The following is a 20,303-nucleotide window of genomic DNA, read 5'->3' as shown; positions in this document are numbered from 1 at the left end:
ATGTGTGGAGTGGTGCCATGACCTGGAAGCAGAGACGGCTAGTGTATGTTATTACATTTTGTTCAGAGATGAATTGTATTTTTGCACTACCCCAGATGACCATTGTTGATGAGTATGATGGCTACCTGGGGTGAGGTCCCATTATTGCAATGTTTTGGAGAGGCACAGCAGTGTTCCTCCTGGCATTATGGTGTGGAGAGCCATTGAGTATGACTTCACGTCATAGCTGGTAATGATTTAGGAAACTCTGGTGGCACAATGGTATGTCACAGGCATTGTGCATCCTCATACATTACTTCTCACGTTGCAGTATTGTGGTGCCATTTTTCAACATGACAATACTCAACAACACACAACACCTTTCTCTAAGAAATGTCTGCATGGGACTGTAGTACTCCCATGGCCAGTGAGATCCCCGTATCTGTCCCTGGTAGTACACGTGTATGTCTGGCTTGAACGTTAACTCCGTCACAGTGCCATTATTTGGGATATCGAGGAGGAGTTACAACATCTGTGGTCCAGCTTGCCTCAAGAGCAATTTTGACTACCTCTCTTCATGCCCTGAAGTGAGGACTATTCACTCCACTATCCTTACCACCCCTCCCACTGTGATATTATGCAACCCACTGAAACTATGCAATATCCTTTTCCATCAGTACTCTACCCTTGCTCCTGTACATCCTCCCCGAGCGGTCTAAGGTGCTACAGTCATGGACTGTGCGGCTGGTCCTGGCGGATGTTAGAGTCCTCCCTCGGGCATGGGTGTGTGTGTTTGTCCTTAGGATAATTTAGGTTAAGTAGTGTGTAAGCTTAGGGACTGATGACCTTAGCAGTTAAGTCCCATAAGATTTCACACACATTTGAACATTTTTTGTACATCCTCCCACTACTGCCTACTCCAGTCCTGTTACGGGCATCTCCTACCCCATCAAAAGCAAGGCCATCTGTGAAAGCACCCATGTGATCTATTATCTCAGCTGCAACCACTGTGCTGCTTTCAATGTGGGCTTGACAACTAACAAGCTGTCTGTCCACATGAATGGCCCAACATGCCGTGCTTCACTTTAATGACTACTTCACAGTTTGCAACATCTGGATTCTTCCTACAACACCAGCTTTCTGGACCTGCATCGATGGGAACTCTCTGTACAACATTTTGTTCATTCCTGTAACCACCCTGGCCTCAAGCTGTGCTAGTACACTTCCCCTCTTCCAAAGCTACACACGTCTTGTGTCCCGCCAATATGTCCAGTAGCATTTTCCTCTTCTGTAATTATCTTCCTGATGTTGTCCCCCCTCCCCTTCACCTGCAGCACAGCCTTCCAACACTGCACCTAGCACCCTTATCCTATCCCCACTATGTCCTGGCATACTCTGACAGGCAGTACAGCATCTTCCCCCACCATCACCCCTACAAACCCTTCCCCTGCACACCGTGCCTCCTCCATACTCCCACCACCCATCCCAGCAGGTTGCTGCTCACATCACATGCAGCGCAGTCAGCTCCTAGTGCACGGAGACAGTGGTCACATGTGTATGAGTTGTGCTTTTGTGTGTGTGTGTGTGTGTGTGTGTGTTGTCAAATTCCAACACAGGCCTTGTTCGCTCACTTTCTGACAGTCTTTTTGTTGTGCCTATCTGTGACTCAGCCTCTCTGCTGTATGATGATTAGCAACTATTCTTTTCATAATATAGTTACATTCCATCCTGGCTTTTCAATTGTTTTATATTTTTTATGAAAATTTTATTTACCTTTTCTAATGTTTAAGAGTAGCTTAGCCCTATTTTCTATGCTTCACAGGGCAGTACCTAACACTTATGAAAAGTGAAACAATTTGAAGCAATAGTCTGCAACACACCACAATAAGAGTATATGTAGACCAATAAGAGATTTAAATAGCAGAGAGATGGCATGCACGTGGGCCCAGCAGTGCCCTCTTTTGTATTACTTGGCAGGTCACTGTTACACACCGAGCGAGGTGGCTCAGTGGTTAGCACACTGGACTCGCATTCGGGAGGGAGACGGTTCAATCCCATGCCAGGCCATTCTGATTTAGGTTTTCCGTGATTTCCCTAAATCGCTCCAGGCGAATGCCGGGATGGTTCCTTTCAAAGGGCACGGCCAACTTCCTTCCCCGTCCTTCCCTAATCCGATGAGACCGATGACCTCGCTGTTTGGTCTCTTCCCCCAAACAACCCAACCCAACCCTCACTGTTACACAATGTTCAATCGGTGAGGAGCTGTCATGCAAAGTGGAAATGTGTAACTAAGTGCCACTATATCTCAGCGCCATCATATAATCAAATATCGGCATGTGAGTCCATTTTAACAGGGCGAGATCACCACCCAACTGTCCACTTGGCTGTAACAGAAATAACAGCTTCATCAACAGTGTCGATCCAACATTGGATCTCTGGACATGTCTGCATAAGTGGTTTGACGCCATCTTCTGTGGGCTGGACTGGTGGTATGCTTGCCACTGCACTGGCGTTCATGGACCAGAACCCACCAGAATCACATATTGCAATGGGCATAATGATTTGAAAATTGTACGTAAGGAGATGAATAAATCACATGTCACACATGTCGACACTGGCATGGTGAGCGGCAAAATGTAGTGTTGACAGGTGAGTCCTGCTTCAATTTCTCCTATAGTGATGGCTGTGTATATGTTTCATGCCACCATGGTGAATGCAATTGGGCAGACTATATTGTTGAACAGCATAGTGGACAAATGCCAAATGTGATGGTTTGGGGTGTCATTGCCTATAATACACAATCTCAACTCCTACATTTTGCTGGGAATATGAATAGCTACCAGTACATCAGGAAGGTTTTATGGCCCAAGGCACTGCCCCTCCTGCAGGCCATTCCACATGCTATATTTCAGCAGGACAATGCCTGGCCACATGTGGTGAAGAACGTACAAGCCTTCTTCAAAGAATGATGGGTACCACGGTTTCCCTGGCATGCCCACTCACCTGACATGTACCCATCAAACATGTCTGGGATATGGCCAGTTGAGAACTTGTTCATTCAGGCCCTCCTGCAGTCACAGTTGATACTTTTTCAGTGCTCCTACAAATCGTGGTAAAGTATTCTCCAGCAACATATTCATATGCTGTTTGATTCAATGCCACGGTATCTAGTGGCTCTGATTGCTGTACATAGTGGTGCTACTCCATACCAGATTTCCACAGTCACAGTGCATGTACAGATGTGTAAATCTAATCGTTCATGTGGTGTCATGTTCCTAATTGGTGAAATAAATTTCCTTGTGATTACATATATCGGTCTTGGTGTTTCACATTTTTCAAACAGTAGTGTATAACAAAATATGGATTGGTTTATGACGTCCAGCAGCATGGCTACCCTGTTCACATGACCTTAATTCTTTCAGTTTCTGGCTATGGGAACCTCTCAAAGCAATGGTGCATTCCACATGCATCAACAACAGGGACACATTACAGGAGGGTGTGTAGCCAGGTGTGGTCACAAAAGTTCATGAGTCTCTGAGGAGAAGGGCTGAAAAATGGTAAGAATTATTGTTAACCACACAGCACCTCTTGTAATGGAAAGTGACTGATCTAGAGAAGAACATATTTCTCTCTTCACACCAATAACAGTGGTGGAAGAGTATACTTGCCTGTGGGCATGGGGTGTTACAGCTCTGGTATGTTGTGACCAGACTGTGTTAAGTTTAATGTACTGAAGAGCTAATAACTCATTACAAATGTAACAGGGATTGTCATCATACGTATTGTTATTTGAGGCACTGAAATTGAAGGGTGGAGATTTTTCGTTAGAAGTACAGTTATAGCTCAAATGCAAGTCATGCTTAATGGCTCATTTAAATGTCATGAAAGCTTTTACAGTTGTGCAGCATGTCAATGTCAAGTGATAATACTTTGCCAGGCAGCAAAGAAGCGGATATCACAAATTTTAGGTTCACTGAGAAGTAATATTTGACTAGTTCAACAGTTGTGAAGTTGCTGTCAGTATATCTGAGTTATTCATGTAATGTGTTCATAGCATTTTATGAAGAAATATAGTGTAATTGGATGGATAAAAACGTACTCAAGAAGAAGCAGCAGGGGAATATACGCACAAAAGGATTTAACTTTTACAAGCTTTCGGCGCCAGTGGCTCCTTCTTCTGGTAGAAGAGTTGAAGGACAAGGGGGGGGGGGGGGGGCGGATGAAGGAAAAGGACTGGAGAGGTTTAGGGAAAAGTCACCCAGAATCCTGGGTCAGGGGAGACATACAGAATGGTAAGTACCTTCAACTATTCTGGCGGAAGAAGGAGCCACTGGCTACAAAAGCTTGTAAAAGTTAAACACTTCTGTGTGTGTGTTCCAATGCCACTGCTTGTTGAGTAGATTTCTTATATATCCATTTACATTATATTGTCAATAATTGATTATTTTCTTTATTATTTTATGAAGAAAGGATTTCTCTCTGTGTGTATCTCTACTGAATTGATGTTGGTATTTCAAATCAGAGTGCGTGGTTATGTTAGGCACCTGAAGCAACCATAACTGGTAGTTACACACTTACAAAATCCTAAAAAATCTGATGATAAATACATTGTCATAGCAAGGGAGTAACCCTGATGGTATGTTAGAACGCAAGATTGTATGTTACGTGAACAGTTGTCTGAGGAGGCATTGAAGAAAATAATTCTTTTGACTTGTACTAGTAGGTTTCATGTAACAAGGTGAAGGTATTTGTCCACAGGTAGACAATTTGCTAGTGCATTCTATGTAAACACCTGTAGTCAGAAGCCTGGCTGGCTGGAACCATAGGTTTTAGTAAAAGAGTGAAGAAAGTAGCTATGGGAATAGGGGCACACATTAAGAAAAAAGGTTTGTAAATAGGTCATAGCATTAGAAGAAATACTTGATATCACATGTGGACTTTGGTCCTTGTCCATGAGGAGAATGATGGAGTTAGTCAGATTTCACTTAACAGATGGTTATTCTTTTCAAAGAGGAATTTATGGTATCGCTATAGGGGAACAGGATAAAGAACAGTACTGAAATGATGTATTTACAGCTTTCAGAGATTTAGCTAGTGGAAAGAGATGATAACTGTTTTCTACTAATGACATAATCTTCAGGATTTGCAAAGTAATGGTTATTTGTGAATGCAATTACATGAAGTAAGGAACATTTTATTCTTCTGAATTATGAATTTCAGTTTTAAAATGGGGTTTGTGTAGGGCAGTTTTCTTATTGTTTGTTCTAAGTACAAATAAAAACAAACATATTATTCTACGTTGAGTGGTCTAGTATTAAACAGTTCAACTTAAATACAGAGTACTATTTGTTTTGCCATTATATCACTAAAAATTAAAAACAACTCTGTATTCCAATGCAAATTTAATACAATAAATCATACAAAATAGAGGACAGATTGTGTCATATAGTGGAAGATTACAGTCAACTGTAGAATTTGGCTGTGAAAAAGGCTTAAAATAAAAACTACTAGTTTACATAATACTACAGTAACATGATTAGTTAAAACAGATCAGATGAACTCAAATGATTATAAAATAAATAATGAAGTATCAGTCTGATTAAAACTATTACAATGAGAAGGGGAAATGTGTTAGGGACTGCAGATCAATGCACCAACTTTAGTTAAATTAGAATAACTTGATGATATCTGCACCATAACAACTATTCTCCTCTTATTGATTTTTTGCAGAACATTAGAGAATTGTTCTACATTAGCTACTCCAGCAACCAGATGATTAGATTTGTAATGGCTCATTATTGGAGCTTAACATTTATACATAAGGTGATACTACAATATTGCTTATTGACATCTCATGGGCTGAATTACATCACAATATGAGTCTTAAAGAACCATGGTATACATTTTTCAACAGTTTGTATCTGTGCTACATGTATCAAATTCAATTCAATAGATTTGTAATGACTCGTTATTGGAGCTTAACATTTATATATAAGGTGATACATGCAATATTGCTTATTGACATCTCATGGGCTGAAGTACATTACAATATGAGTCTTAAAGAACCATGGTATACATTTTCCAACAGTTTTTATCTGTGCTAGATGGTTCAAATTCAGTTTCATGCATACCTCTCCACTTTTAATTTCCACGTATCTTCTCTCTTCTGGAGATTATAAAGTTAGTGTTTTACTGTAGCTAGAATTACCCTTAGATATAATGAAAAATGTTCATACCAGGATTCAGGCTTCATTTCACAATACACAAGCAATTTAGTTGTACAGCATTGCTGCAACATTGTATGGTTTTAAGTATATTATCACATATGTGACACTACTCTCTGTTTCACACATTATTTGAAGCCTGAACTCCTGAAGCCACAAAATGATGATAGTATAGAGCCCACAGTAGTCTAGGACTATAATTCTGGTAGCTTCATTTCGTTGCTTGTTTTAATGATCATAGCATACTTAGTTTTTACAGCCATCATAACACACTGAGTGAAATCTGTTTCATACTGTCATGTACAAAGAAAATGGAACCATAAAAGAGTATATTTCGAATGTCAGAGGTGAGAAACAATGTATTATGATCAAGAACTGCGTAATGCAAAGTTAAGGAACTATATTTACAAGTACCTGAATAATGAAACAGCTTTAAGTTAAGAAAATGTAATAAACATGTCCTCAACATTTGGCCATTTAACAAATACTAGTCAGCACATGTCACAAAAATGTATTATAAACAGAGTTCGAATAAAAACATTTACAGAAGTCCACTATGAAAGATATCACAAATATGCTTTCACATCATAGTTACTAGCACTTCTTGTAAGAGTTTTTTTATGTTTTAGTCATCAGATTCACTCAAACCACTTACATAAAAATGACAAGTAACTTTTCATATTTACTTTTCTGAACATACTTCATTTCCAAGCTTACTAAATGTAGGATTTGGTGGTAGTCGATCGTAAACATTCCGAAACAAAACTTCTGGAATCTGGCTTGTAGCCAGTCTATGTTCTAAGGATTCATGTCTGACTCTTTGTTCAGTCTGAACTCTGTAGAAATACATAATACAAAACACAAAGCTTATATTGAACAGTATAATGGCAATAATCGATGATGCCACTGTTAATTTAGTTGCACAAACAGAATCTGTGTCGACAGATTCATCTGAAAAAAAGAGAATAATATTAGTAAGAGTGAAACACATTGTGTTGATCAAATACATAATTACACTAGAGACAGAAACAAACCTTTGGCTCCTGTATTGAGATACTCATCTGCAGTTCCATCATTCATGGTATTTTGTACTGTTGCACCTCTTGAAGTCTCTTTTTTGAATATTGTTGGCTTTGTAGGCTTTGGTATGATGTCCTCCCCAACAACAAGCTGGAAAAAGGATCTATATTAGTTTGGCTCCATTTTATAGGCTACATTACACTGGAAACTAACTTAAATTTATCTTCTCTCATGTAATCTTCATATATTTATGTTTCAATGACTTGGCATATAATGGTTAATTAAAAATAATATGTTTCTGCGTTAATCATATACTATATTGCTTTCAATGTAAGATGCCTCACATTATTAATTGATTTAAAAGAATGAGAACTATATCCTTTACTGCATGGTAGTTTCACTGTCTCATACTACTTTGATAACTTTACTAATTTAGTTTCAATTAGCATTTAATGTTCAGCAATCTGGTTCCCATGGTTGGTGGGCATGGGGAAACCAGATCTGGTCCAAGATCCTACAACTATGACTGTTGTCCTTATCAACTCTGTCAGTGTTTGATTATTTAAATGTTCTGCAGATAATGTGAACTGTGTTTACTTAGCCCACAGTTTTTACTATAAAAATGAATGTATGTATGTTCCATATCTCCTCCTTAATCAGTGGACTGATTTCAATCAAACTAGGTACACAAATCACTTACTGTCAAGAAAGAGCTACTGGTAAGAGCTAACTAAGCTAACTATCTCTCAAAAGGGAGTGGCGAAGGGGGGAGGGTGAAAAAGAAGTGTAGCTCACAATGTGCCAACTGCCAGACTATATTCACCCAGAATTTGTGAATGAGAGCACTTAGTGACTCGCAACCAAATTTACACACAATTTTAAACCTTTACAAAACCTTTTCTCACTGATACCCCCACAAAATGATGAAGGAAAAAGAAGTTTATTGTTTACTATATTTTTGCTGTTCAGGCAGAAAAACAGCTGCATCAGGCATGGCCTTTTAATTTATTACTGCTTTACTACTAACTCCATTTGCAACACATTTTACAAACAGTATTCACATATATCACTGAATGTACTTGCAAAAATATATCATTGTATGACATATAGTTCAGGAGACATGATGTCATAAATACTGAGATGTGTGAAGAACTGTCACATCATGATTTTAATTTATTACTTCTTTGCTACCAAATCTATTTGCAACACATTTCACAGTCAGTATCCGCATATACCACTGGATGTACTTGCAAAATTATATCATTGTACAATATACACTCCTGGAAATTGAAATAAGAACACCGTGAATTCATTGTCCCAGGAAGGGGAAACTTAATTGACACATTCCTGGGGTCAGATACATCACATGATCACACTGACAGAACCACAGGCACATAGACACAGGCAACAGAGCATGGACAATGTCGGCACTAGTACAGTGTATATCCACCTTTCGCAGCAATGCAGGCTGCTATTCTCCCATGGAGACGATCGTAGAGATGCTGGATGTAGTCCTGTGGAACGGCTTGCCATGCCATTTCCACCTGGCGCCTCAGTTGGACCAGCGTTCGTGCTGGACGTGCAGACCGCGTGAGACGACGCTTCATCCAGTCCCAAACATGCTCAATGGGGGACAGATCCGGAGATCTTGCTGGCCAGGGTAGTTGACTTACACCTTCTAGAGCACGTTGGGTGGCACGGGATACATGCGGACGTGCATTGTCCTGTTGGAACAGCAAGTTCCCTTGCCGGTCTAGGAATGGTACAACGATGGGTTCGATGACGGTTTGGATGTACCGTGCACTATTCAGTGTCCCCTCGACGATCACCAGTGGTGTACGGCCAGTGTAGGAGATCGCTCCCCACACCATGATGCCGGGTGTTGGCCCTGTGTGCCTCGGTCGTATGCAGTCCTGATTGTGGCGCTCACCTGCACGGCGCCAAACACGCATACGACCATCATTGGCACCAAGGCAGAAGCGACTCTCATCGCTGAAGACGACACGTCTCCATTCGTCCCTCCATTCACGCCTGTCGCGACACCACTGGAGGCGGGCTGCACGATGTTGGGGCGTGAGCGGAAGACGGCCTAACGGTGTGCGGGACCGTAGTCCAGCTTCATGGAGACGGTTGCGAATGGTCCTCGCCGATACCCCAGGAGCAACAGTGTCCCTAATTTGCTGGGAAGTGGCGGTGCGGTCCCCTACGGCACTGCGTAGGATCCTACGGTCTTGGCGTGCATCCGTGCGTCGCTGCGGTCCGGTCCCAGGTCGACGGGCATGTGCACCTTCCGCCGACCACTGGCGACAACATTGATGTACTGTGGAGACCTCACGCCCCACGTGTTGAGCAATTCTGCGGTACGTCCACTCGGCCTCCCGCATGCCCACTATACGCCCTCGCTCAAAGTCCGTCAACTGCACATACGGTTCACGTCCATGCTGTCGCGGCATGCTACCAGTGTTAAAGACTGCGATGGAGCTCCGTATGCCACGGCAAACTGGCTGACACTGACGGCGGCGGTGCACAAATGCTGCGCAGCTAGCGCCATTCGACGGCCAACACCGCGGTTCCTGGTGTGTCCGCTGTGCCGTGCGTGTGATCATTGCTTGTACAGCCCTCTGGCAGTGTCCGGAGCAAGTATGGTGGGTCTGACACACCGGTGTCAATGTGTTCTTTTTTCCATTTCCAGGAGTGTAGTTCAGGAGATGTAACACCATAAACATTGAGCTATGTGAAACTTAAACTGCAGGGTGAACTGTGGTACAGATACAGGTGAAATGTTTGTACAAATATGTGTGAAACATGTTAAATATATGTCAAACGTATGAGACATGTGTTTACAGGGGCAAAGCCATGGGTATAAAGCTCCACCTAAACCCTTAGATTAATTTAAATCACATTTGGTACACACAGTATTTACTAAATGGGAAGAAATACTGTCAGGGTAAGAACCAGCAACCTCCTATTGGTGTGGGGGTGATAACACGGAGAGAGAAAAGGTGGGAGCAGATTGACAGATGGAGAGGGGAGAGGAGTAGGTGGGTACAGAGAGGGAGAAGGTGTAGATGGATGCAGATAAGGGGAAGAGGAAATGGACAAAGAGAGAGGGGGAGGGGGAAATGGTCAGAAAGAAAGAGGAGAGGAGGAGATGGACAAAGAACAGAAAGAGGGGGAGATGGAAAGAGACAGGGGAGAGGAGAAGATGGGCAGACAGATGGAAGGGGGAAGTGGACAGAGAGTGTGGGAAAAGGAAGTGGACAGAGAATGGCAAGAGGAGGAGGTGGACAGTGAAAGGGCGAAGGCAGAGATGGACAGTGAGAGGGGGAAGGAGGAGACAGAGAGGGGGGAGGAGATGAAGAGAGAGAAGGGGAAGCAGGAGATGGAAAGCGAGAGGGGGAGGAGAAGGTGGACAGAGAAAGTGAGAAGGAGGAGATGGACAAAGAGAGGGGAGAGGAGGAGATTGGCAGAGAGGATGTGAAGAGATCAGTGAGCAATAGTTTATTTATTGTTGACAAAATGACTTGGTCCAAGCAGAATTCACAGTGGTCAGGATCTGTGGGGGAGACTGCAGCACTCTCCATTTTGTGCTTGTTCTTTGCTGCCGTCTGTGTCAGCCTTGGCTCTGAACCATGTCAGGATGACCAATAAGTCGAATACCAGCACCAAATCTCCAAGTAGTAACCATTAGGTTCATTTGGAAAACCTTGTCTAGAAATTCCATATTTTGTATGCTACATTTACAATACTGTATGTGGGTAGCTGCACTTTGTAAAAGCCATGACCTGGATACTGAGGAACAACAGAGGATGACATGTATTGGCCACTGTACATTGCATGGTGTCTGGCAATGGAATTCTAAAAAGAACAGTGGCATGGGGTGAATCTGAATCCTGTGCCTAGCACTACACATCGAAATAAAAGAAAGTGTGCACATTGAGGAACCATTAACAAAAAAATGCAAGGTGATGTAATCTGCATGGAAAATCCCTGTGACTGTGTTCTATGAATCTCCAACTGTCTTTCTGTTCCACAACTATGAATGGCTCCACATTACAGATTCCATTTATTTTAAAATTGCACAATTCTCATGAGAGGTGCTCCAACTCATGATGCAGTTCTGAGCTCATACCATCAGAGTCATTTGTTAAGTCAATTGAATATAACACTAAGTGGGAGATACTTTCAGCCCACCACCAAGGCCACACTGGATACATGTGAGCTGCTATGGTTCAATGCCCAGGTTATTTTGAAACTTGTGCCCCACTGGATGGACTGTGCATAGAAACTATTTACAGAAGTTGAAAGATAGCCAGAAAGATGCAGGATGAAACTCTCCTCCCATACAGTAAGTATCATGAAATAATATCTGTATGTTACCTTTAAATCCACTCTGGTAAATGCATAGTTACCTTGGGAATGGAAAAACAACAACACAGTATTATTAATCTAGCAAATGATCTTCTTTAGTCTGCTACACAGTGTCAGTATATCATACAATGGATGCAGAAACTTGTGCATTATTTCTAGTGAAATTTTGTGCTGTTCACCATACAATATAACCCTCAATTCTGTCTGCTACACTGGGGATGGAACTCAACTCCACAGTTTCTGCTCTAAAATGTACCATACATGCTTAATATTATTCAACTCTGCTGATCAATGGAGCAATGGAACGTGTTCAACTAGTATGCCTGATAAGAGCTAGTGACATACATTTTGGTTAGTGAAGATGGAATCTTTCACTAGACATGGCCTGCACCTCAACAGGTATGGGAAGGGGAGGTTGACAAAGCTTATAGGTGACAGCATAGGTGGGGTGGGTGGGATCACTCATGGGAAAATTCCTGCAGTAGTGGGTGTTAGAGCTGCACCTTTTTTAGATTGAAGTCAGCTGATAGGTATTCCTGCTTAAGGGAAGTCTCTCTAACAAAGGAACCACTTTCGACAAAGCTTAGGTATCCGAGTAATGAGGGAATTAGTATATTTCATCAAAATATACAAGGTATTAGAGATAAAGTTAGTGAACTGCTTATAGATATTCACTCTGAAATTATTGGTATATCTGAACACTTCTTAAATAAGGAGATAATTCAGAGGCTTCCTTTACCAGGATACAGGTTGGCTGGCAGCTTTTTGAGGAGCTCTTTGTGGTGTGGGGGAGTAGCCATGTATGTGAAAAACGGCATCCCATTTGAGTCAGTTGATGTTTCAAAGTACTGCACTGAAAAGGTGTTTGAATGTTGTGTAGGTGTGGTTAAATTTAATGGAGCTAAACTTCTAACTGTTGTTGTTTATAGATCCCCAGACTCCCATTTCACAACATTTTTGCTAAAGCTAGAGGAGGTTCTTGGTTCACTTTATAGGAAATACAAAAAGTTAGTTATATGTGGTGACTTCAATATTAATTGTATAAGTGATTATTGTGCAATGAAGAGGATTCTGGTAGACCTCCTTAATTCATATAATCTTATGCAAACCGTATTCTTTCCAACGAGAGTGCAAGGGAACAGTAGAACAACCATAGACAACATTTTTGTTCATTCCTCATTACTAGAAGGGCATTCTGTTAGCAAAAAGGTGAATGGCCTTTCAGATCATGATGCACAAATTTTAACTCTAAGAGATTTTTGTGCTGCAACACGTGTTAAATATAGTCATCAGCTGTTTAGGAAAGCTGATCCAGTTGCTGTAGAGACCTTTGTAAACCTTATCAAGGAACAAGAGTGGCAAGATGTTTATAGCGCTGACACAGTAGACGATAAATATAATGCTTTTCTCAAGACTTTTCTCGTACTCTTTGAAAGTTGTTTTCCGTTAGAACGTTCAAAACAGGGTACTAGCACAAACAGGCAGCCTGGGTGGCTGACTAGAGGGATAAGAATATCTTGTAGAACAAAGTGGCAATTATATCAAAATGTTAGAAACAGTCAAAATCTAAATGCAGCAGCCCATTACAAACAGTATTTTAAGGTGCTTAAAAACGTTATTAGGAAGGCAAAAAGTATGTGGTATGCAGATAGAATAGCTAAGTCTCAAGATAAAATTAAAACCATATGGTCAGTCGTAAAGGAAGTGGCTGGTCTGCAGAGACAGGTCGAGGATATAGAATCAGTGGATAGTGGGAATGTCCGTGTTACTGATAAGTCGCATATATGTACAGTATTTAATAATCACTTTCTGAATATAGCAGGTGAACTAAATAGAAACCTAGTCCCAATAGGGAATCATATAGCGCTCTTAGAAAAAAGTGTTCCGAGACTGTTACCTGAAATGCTCCTCCATGATACTGACAAGAGGGAGATTGAGTTAATAATTAAATCACTAAAGACCAAGAACTCTCATGGATACGACAGGGTATCTAGCAGAATACTGAAGTATTGTTCTATGTATGTTAGCCCAGTACTTAGCCATATCTGTAACTTTTCCTTTAGGAGTGGTCGGTTTCCTGACTGATTAAAGTACTCAGTAGTGAAGCCACTTTATAAAAAGGGAGACACTGATAATGTTGACAATTTTAGACCTATTTCTATGCCATCGGTGTTTCCTAAAGTTATCGAGAAGGTTGTATATACAAGGTTACTGGAGCATTTAAATTCACATAATTTGCTGTCAAATGTTCAGTTTGGTTTTAGAAATGGTTTAACAACTGAAAATGTTATATTCTCTTTTCTCTGTGAGGTTTTGGATGGATTAAATAAAAGGTTGTGAACGCTAGGTGTTTTCTTTGATTTAACGAAGGCTTTTGACTGTGTTGACCACCAAATATTACTGCAGAAGTTGGACCATTATGGAGTAAGGGGAGTAGTTTACAATTGGTTCGCCTCTTACTTTAAGAACAGAAAGCAGAAGGTAATTCTCCGCAATGTTGAGAGTGGTAGTGATGTTCAGTCCCAATGGGGCACTGTTAAGTGGGGCATTCCCCAAGGGTCGGTGCTGGGGCCACTGCTGTTTCTTATTTATATAAATGATATGCCTTCTAGTATTACAGGTGATTCAAAAATATTTCTGTTTGCTGATGACACCAGCTTGGTAGTGAAGGATCTTGTGTGTAATATTGAAACCGTATCAAATAATGTAGTTCATGAAATAAGTTCGTGGCTTGTCGAAAATAATTTGGTGCTAAATCACAGTAAGACTCAGTTTTTACAGTTTCTAACACACAATTCAACAAGAACCGATATTTTGATCAGACAGAATGGGCATATTATACTCGAGACGGAACAGTTCAAGTTCCTAGGCGTTCGGATAGATAGTAAGCTGTTGTGGAAAGCCCATGTCCAGGATCTTGTTCAGAAACTAAATGCTGCTTTATTTACCATTAGAACAGTATCTGAAATAAGTGACACTTCAACACGAAAAGTAGTCAACTTCGCATATTTTCATACGCTTATGTCGTATGGTATTATTTTGTGGGGTAATTCTTCTGATTCAAAAAGGGTATTTTTGGCTCAAAAACTGGCTGTTCGAGCTATATTTGGTGTAAGTTAGAGAACCTCTTGTCGACCCCTATTCAATAGTCTGGGAATTCTGACATTGCCCTCGCAATATATATTTTCTTTAATGTTGTTTGTTGTTAGCAATATTAGCCTATTCCCAAGAGTTAGCAGCTTTCACTCAGTTAATACTAGGCAGAAATCCAATCTGCATGTGGAGTCAATTTCCTTGACTCTTGTGCAGAAAGGAGTGCAGTATTCTGCTGCATCCATTTTCAGTAAACTACCAAAAGAACTCAAAAATCTTAGCAGTAGCCCAAACTCTTTTAAGTCTAATCTGAAGAGTTTCCTCATGGCTCACTCCTTCTATTCTGTCGAGGAGCTCCTGGAAGAGCTAAAAAATTAAGCAAAGTCCAGTGTTACATTGTTGATTTTCTTTATTTAAACTTACGACTTGTCACCTGAATATGTTTTTTTACATTTCATTTTATCTGTTTCTAATATCGTTTTATAATTTCATGTATTGACTCGTTCCATGACCATGGAGACTTCTCCTTAATTTGGTCCCACAGAACAATAAATAAATAAACAAATAAAGAACAGCACACTGTTATATAAAATGTACATTATCTCTTTGAATGTTTTCCAGACTGTATAGCAGGATCTTGGCTTCATTTGTGACAAATAAGTATGTGGAGAGTGTTTTCCTGATGCAAATGATCAATTTGTGCAGGCTGTGTTGGACTGTGATTATAGAAATAGATTCTGCACCAGGATATTGAGTGAATTTTGACATCAAACGTATCTCATTAGTTCTATGATTATTTACAACAATCCTTAATGATTATTAGAGGTCCTTATAGCAGATGATTGTTTCTTGCTCCATATTCATTTTTCTTGCCATGTGTTGCATATGTTGACATTATCTTGGTCACTGTCATATGTGTTAAACTAACAGTTTTCAACCACTTACACTCCATTAACAGGCCTTAGTCAAAAGTAAGGAATTCTGCTATCTTTTTTTCCCAGATGACAAAAACTGTAATAGCTGGGTCAAAATGATTTATTAATCATGACTAGTTTTGTGACATTATAGTCACATCTTCAGATAACAAACTGTTGACCTTTCCATACATGAAATCCTTGAAACTCTATAAGAGTAAATAATAGCAGTCTCGTACAAAGTTTTCACAAATTGTGTATTGAAAGGTCAACAATTTGTTACCTGAGGATGTGACTATAATGTCACAAAAGTAGTCATGATTAATAAATCATTTTGATGTGCTGTCATGTTTTTCATCATTTGAAATGTATAGTCACAACTGTGGTTGCCCATCATATCAAGTAATTCATCTACTATTTTACCACACTCGTATCTGTCCAACTGGAGAAAAAGAAAAAAAAATGTTATACACAAGTCAGTGTACTGAAGACCAGCTTCCTCCACTGTGATAACAGATAACAATCATAGTGCATAAATAATACTATCTTCTAAAACGGGGAATTTCCATTCTGTGATAATCATGTGCACGTTCACTGTTTCTGCCTTGCAAAAATAACAATTTTAATTAATTTGAATACTGTGTTGCTTACTAATGCCAAAATGAAATATATATTTACCCTTAACTGTAATGGCAATGCACTGGGCAGCTCTGGCCCACTCTCCTTCTGAATACTTGCATTGGTTACATCACCTATGGCTGGAGTAACTGGACGTTCTTCACTTACTTCAGCATCATAATCTAAACAAAATATAAAATAGTTCAGAGACTGAATTATAGCTGTAGAAAGAGTATCAACAATGTTATCTATAAATTAATGGAAATGTAGAAGAATATTATGCTGAACTCTACGTAATAGTTAACGCTGCATTAACTTTTTAGTTTCATTATTTCTTTCATAGTTTATTTTAATTTCTGTCCCCTTCTTACCTATTTTCCTTCATTTACTCTAGTAAAGCATCCAGTTTTCATTTTTAAATGGGAGTCTTAAGTAGCCATTCCCTACCATGGGGTACGAACAAATGTTGTTTCTGATTTCAAGGGCATCATTTCTGTCTCTCCTTTCACTTCACAACACTGGATAATTTTAAAGTATTATCTATTTACCACAGTTATAACAGTTTTCTACCCACTTGATACGAATACAGAACAAAACATTTCAGAATGAAATGAAATATGAAAAGAATACACATTAATTTTCCTCCCCAGCAATGAGAACCCCTGTTACGATTTACCATTTATTGGTATAGGAACTGTTGTATCCAGTTCAAGGTCTTCATTAGGAGTAGTTTCAGTGATGGATTCATCACAGTAATTGGGATCAGTAGAGGTGTTCTCATTAGTTTCATTTAATGATATGTTCATATTTTTTCTTTCTTCTTCTTGGAATTTGCATTTTCCTTTAACAACTGAATTTTTTCCTGAAGAATCAATACTTTGAGTCAAGTCTCGCCTCCTTCGCCTACCAAAGGATTGTACTCCATTGTTACAACGAATCTGGGGAAAAAAACAAGGACGGTATGAATTTTCTGTATAAGTAGAAACATTTTCTAAATTTATCTATTCTTTAGATTTTAGCATTAACTACTTGTGGTATTACCATAAGCTAGGCCTAATTTACACACATTCATCATGCATTTGGCAAGAAAGTGTAAGAGCATCATGGGTGTACTATTGAAACTCCAGTGGCAGACACTACAAGAAAGGCATTATGCAGCACAGAGAGGTTTATTGTTAAATTCTGAGATTATATGTTCCAAAAAGAGTCAGGGAACATACTACTTTCCCTGACAAGTATTTTGTGAAATGATGATAAAGATAAATTCAGTTGTTCTTCTTGCACACCATTTGTGAATGGAGCAATAAGGGGGAAAATCACATTAATATTTTTGAAGTACTCTCCATCAAACATCATGCAGTGGCTTTTAAAGTTTGAAGTTTAGATGTGGATGTGAATATATTTTTATTTATTTTTTATTAAAGAATGTGGAGAACAGTTATGATTAATTTTTATTATTTTATATCTACAGGGTATCTGATGACCTCCTGAATGGGGTATTGCAGGCCGGCCACAGAAGCCGCTCCTGCCGGTCAAATGAGTCCTGTGGGGCCGCACTATACCCCCTTTTTCTGTGAGTTTTTGCCTGAAGGCCATACAGACATAGGCGCCTAGTCAGGCAGTGTCATTCGAGCAGTGAAACATGCATCACGAGTGTAACAGTGAAGTTTGCGAATGCAACAATGGGTAGAGTGAATTATTCAATTCCACAATGAGAGTTTACTTATGATTTGTATGTGCATACAGAGTCCGCTTGAACTGTTTGGAGATTGTTTGAAAAGAAGTTGCCAGGTGTTTGAGTTCCAAGTCATGACGCAGTTCATAAATTCATGAAATGGGAAGTGTTCAGGACAAGAAGCATATACAACAATGTACAGTGCCCACAGAAGCTTGTCTTGATGACATTGCATACTGCCTGGAAAATACCCCTAAAAAGTCTTTTAGATGTCTTTCACAGCAAACACAAATATCGTGCACCTCTGTACAAAGAGGTGCTAAGCTGCTTGGGCTAAGGCCATATAAAGTATCAGTAGTACAAGAACTTTAACCTGGTGATCTTGTGCACAAGGTAAAGTTTTGTGAATGGGTTTTCAAACAAGTGCATGCTGGTGAAATGGATCTTTACCTCATTCTGTTTTCAGACAAGGCTTGGTTCCATTTACACAGGTATGTTAATTCCCAAGACTGTCAATAATGGAGTACAGATAGACCTGTTGTGCTTCATTAGAAACGTCTTCATGATCATAAAATAGGGGTGTGGTGCACAGTTGTTGGTGACAGAATAACAGGCCAATTTTTTTTTAATGACTCATTTACAAGTGAGAGATATGTGCACACCATTTTGCGACCCTTTTTTAATGAACCGAGTGAAAGAGGATGAAGTTTCGCATTTTTTCAACAGCATTCAGCAAGGGCTCATATGATCAATGTTTCTTTGCATGCAATTCATGATGTGTTCAAAGACAAAGTGATCAGTAACAATATCTGGCCCACTAGAAGTCCTGATTTAACTCTGTTGTTTGGTGCACTGGAGGACGTAGTGTACACAACAAATACTCACACGATATAGGAACTCAATGATAATATCCGTGAATCAATTAATTAAAAATCTCAGAGAGAATTACATTATGTAATTAATTATTTCTTGAGTAGATGTCAGAAATGCGTGGAAAATAATGACAGGCATTTTCAGCATCTCCTTGTGTTACATGGGTGAGTACAAAATTTATTTGCTTTTATTTTAAATGTAGTCATGTTGTATCACAACAATAGACTGGCAACACGGCATCTGATCACTGGGCAATGGAGTGCTTGCTGCCTGGCATCTACTGCATTGCACAGGCGGTCATCAGTTAAATGGAACACAACCAAGTATGGAAATGAATAGTATGGTATTGTAATTTACATCTATGAAAGTCATATTGGAGTATATCTTGTTTCAAGCAACAAAATTGCATTTAATATACTGTTTTTTTGTGTGTGTGTGTGTGTGTGTGTGTGTGTGTGTGTGTGTGTGTGTGTGAGCGGTGAGAGAGAGAGAGAGAGAGAGAGAGAGAGAGAGAGACTTTATAAGTTAAATATGGTACTTAAAAGCTCTATGACAACATTGTTCTCTTTTCAAAATTTGTGTAAACAATTTGCATCAAAATTTAACATTATCTTACAGGTTCACAAACATCCTGGCAAAATTGCACTGTTGCAACAAAATTCACAGTTGCTGTTGATGGAAAACGGAATGCTTTGAAGTCTGCAAACAAATCTCTTGTTCCTCTTTCTGCCTGCAATGCTGGGAATATATTGTGGTCACGTGGACATCTGTAATAAAGAAAAGTATTGTTGTAGAATTTCTTACCTTGGTCATATGTTTTTACTGTTGGAAATTTAATTAGCCTCCATTTTAGAAGCCCTCTGTGGTGATTATTACAAAAAGTATGTATACATACAGGATTTTTATAAAAAGTATGGATTTATTTATTTCTGACAAGACTGTACATTGCAGTGCACTTGTTGCAACTGATTTTGATGAAAATGGAAGTCATCTTAAAAACATACCTGACATCATTCATTTATCAGATTTCATGTGGCTCATATCATCATTTTAGTGTATCCCTGTTTATAGGCTTGCTTGAAGCTTAAAATGCAATGTTCTGTAAAAACAGGACTAGGCCATGAAATTACGTTTGAGACTTGGAAGACTGGTTACAAAGCCATTAGCCATGATCCACCATGTGTCTGGGACTGCATGCCTATCAAAAGCTGCTGTCCTTGGATTGTACAAGTGATTCAAAATGGTTGAGAGAGTGTAGAAGATGAACCTCACAGAGGACGTCTGTTCGTAGGCAGAAACGAAAGAAATATACAATGTGTGCATGATGTGGCAAATTCAAACTGATGATTAAGTTTTCGAATGATTCTAGGCCACAAGAATTGATCTATGACTGAAAAAATTGAAGGTAGAGGTCAATTGAGTGAGAGCAGGCATTGCCACAAATTAGAAGCCGCATTATGACACTGCACTAAGCCACATCTGCTTTATGCTCAATGGCTACCTAGCCTGGTAAGGCACTGCAATGCGCTTCCTACA

General features: G+C 39.7%; 1 protein-coding gene across 1 annotated transcript in view; it reads right to left on the bottom strand.

Annotated features, from left to right (window-relative positions):
* Nucleotides 1-5,464: 5,464 nt before the first annotated feature.
* Nucleotides 5,465-20,303, bottom strand: part of LOC126248836 (uncharacterized) — a 535,548-nt gene continuing 520,709 nt past the window's right edge. Inside the window, exons 25-29 of the mRNA XM_049950252.1 lie at nt 19,384-19,534; nt 16,896-17,157; nt 16,280-16,401; nt 7,238-7,373; nt 5,465-7,154 (exon numbers count right to left, since the gene is read on the bottom strand). Coding sequence (XP_049806209.1) covers nt 6,886-7,154; nt 7,238-7,373; nt 16,280-16,401; nt 16,896-17,157; nt 19,384-19,534 — 940 coding nt within the window. The 3' untranslated portion in view covers nt 5,465-6,885. The remainder of the gene's footprint in view (nt 7,155-7,237; nt 7,374-16,279; nt 16,402-16,895; nt 17,158-19,383; nt 19,535-20,303) is intronic.

Source organism: Schistocerca nitens, chromosome 3 (genome assembly GCF_023898315.1).
Source record: "Schistocerca nitens isolate TAMUIC-IGC-003100 chromosome 3, iqSchNite1.1, whole genome shotgun sequence".
Lineage (NCBI taxonomy): Eukaryota > Metazoa > Arthropoda > Insecta > Orthoptera > Acrididae > Schistocerca > Schistocerca nitens.
Note: the sequence above shows the minus strand (reverse complement) of the source record. Positions and strands in the feature narration are given on the sequence as shown.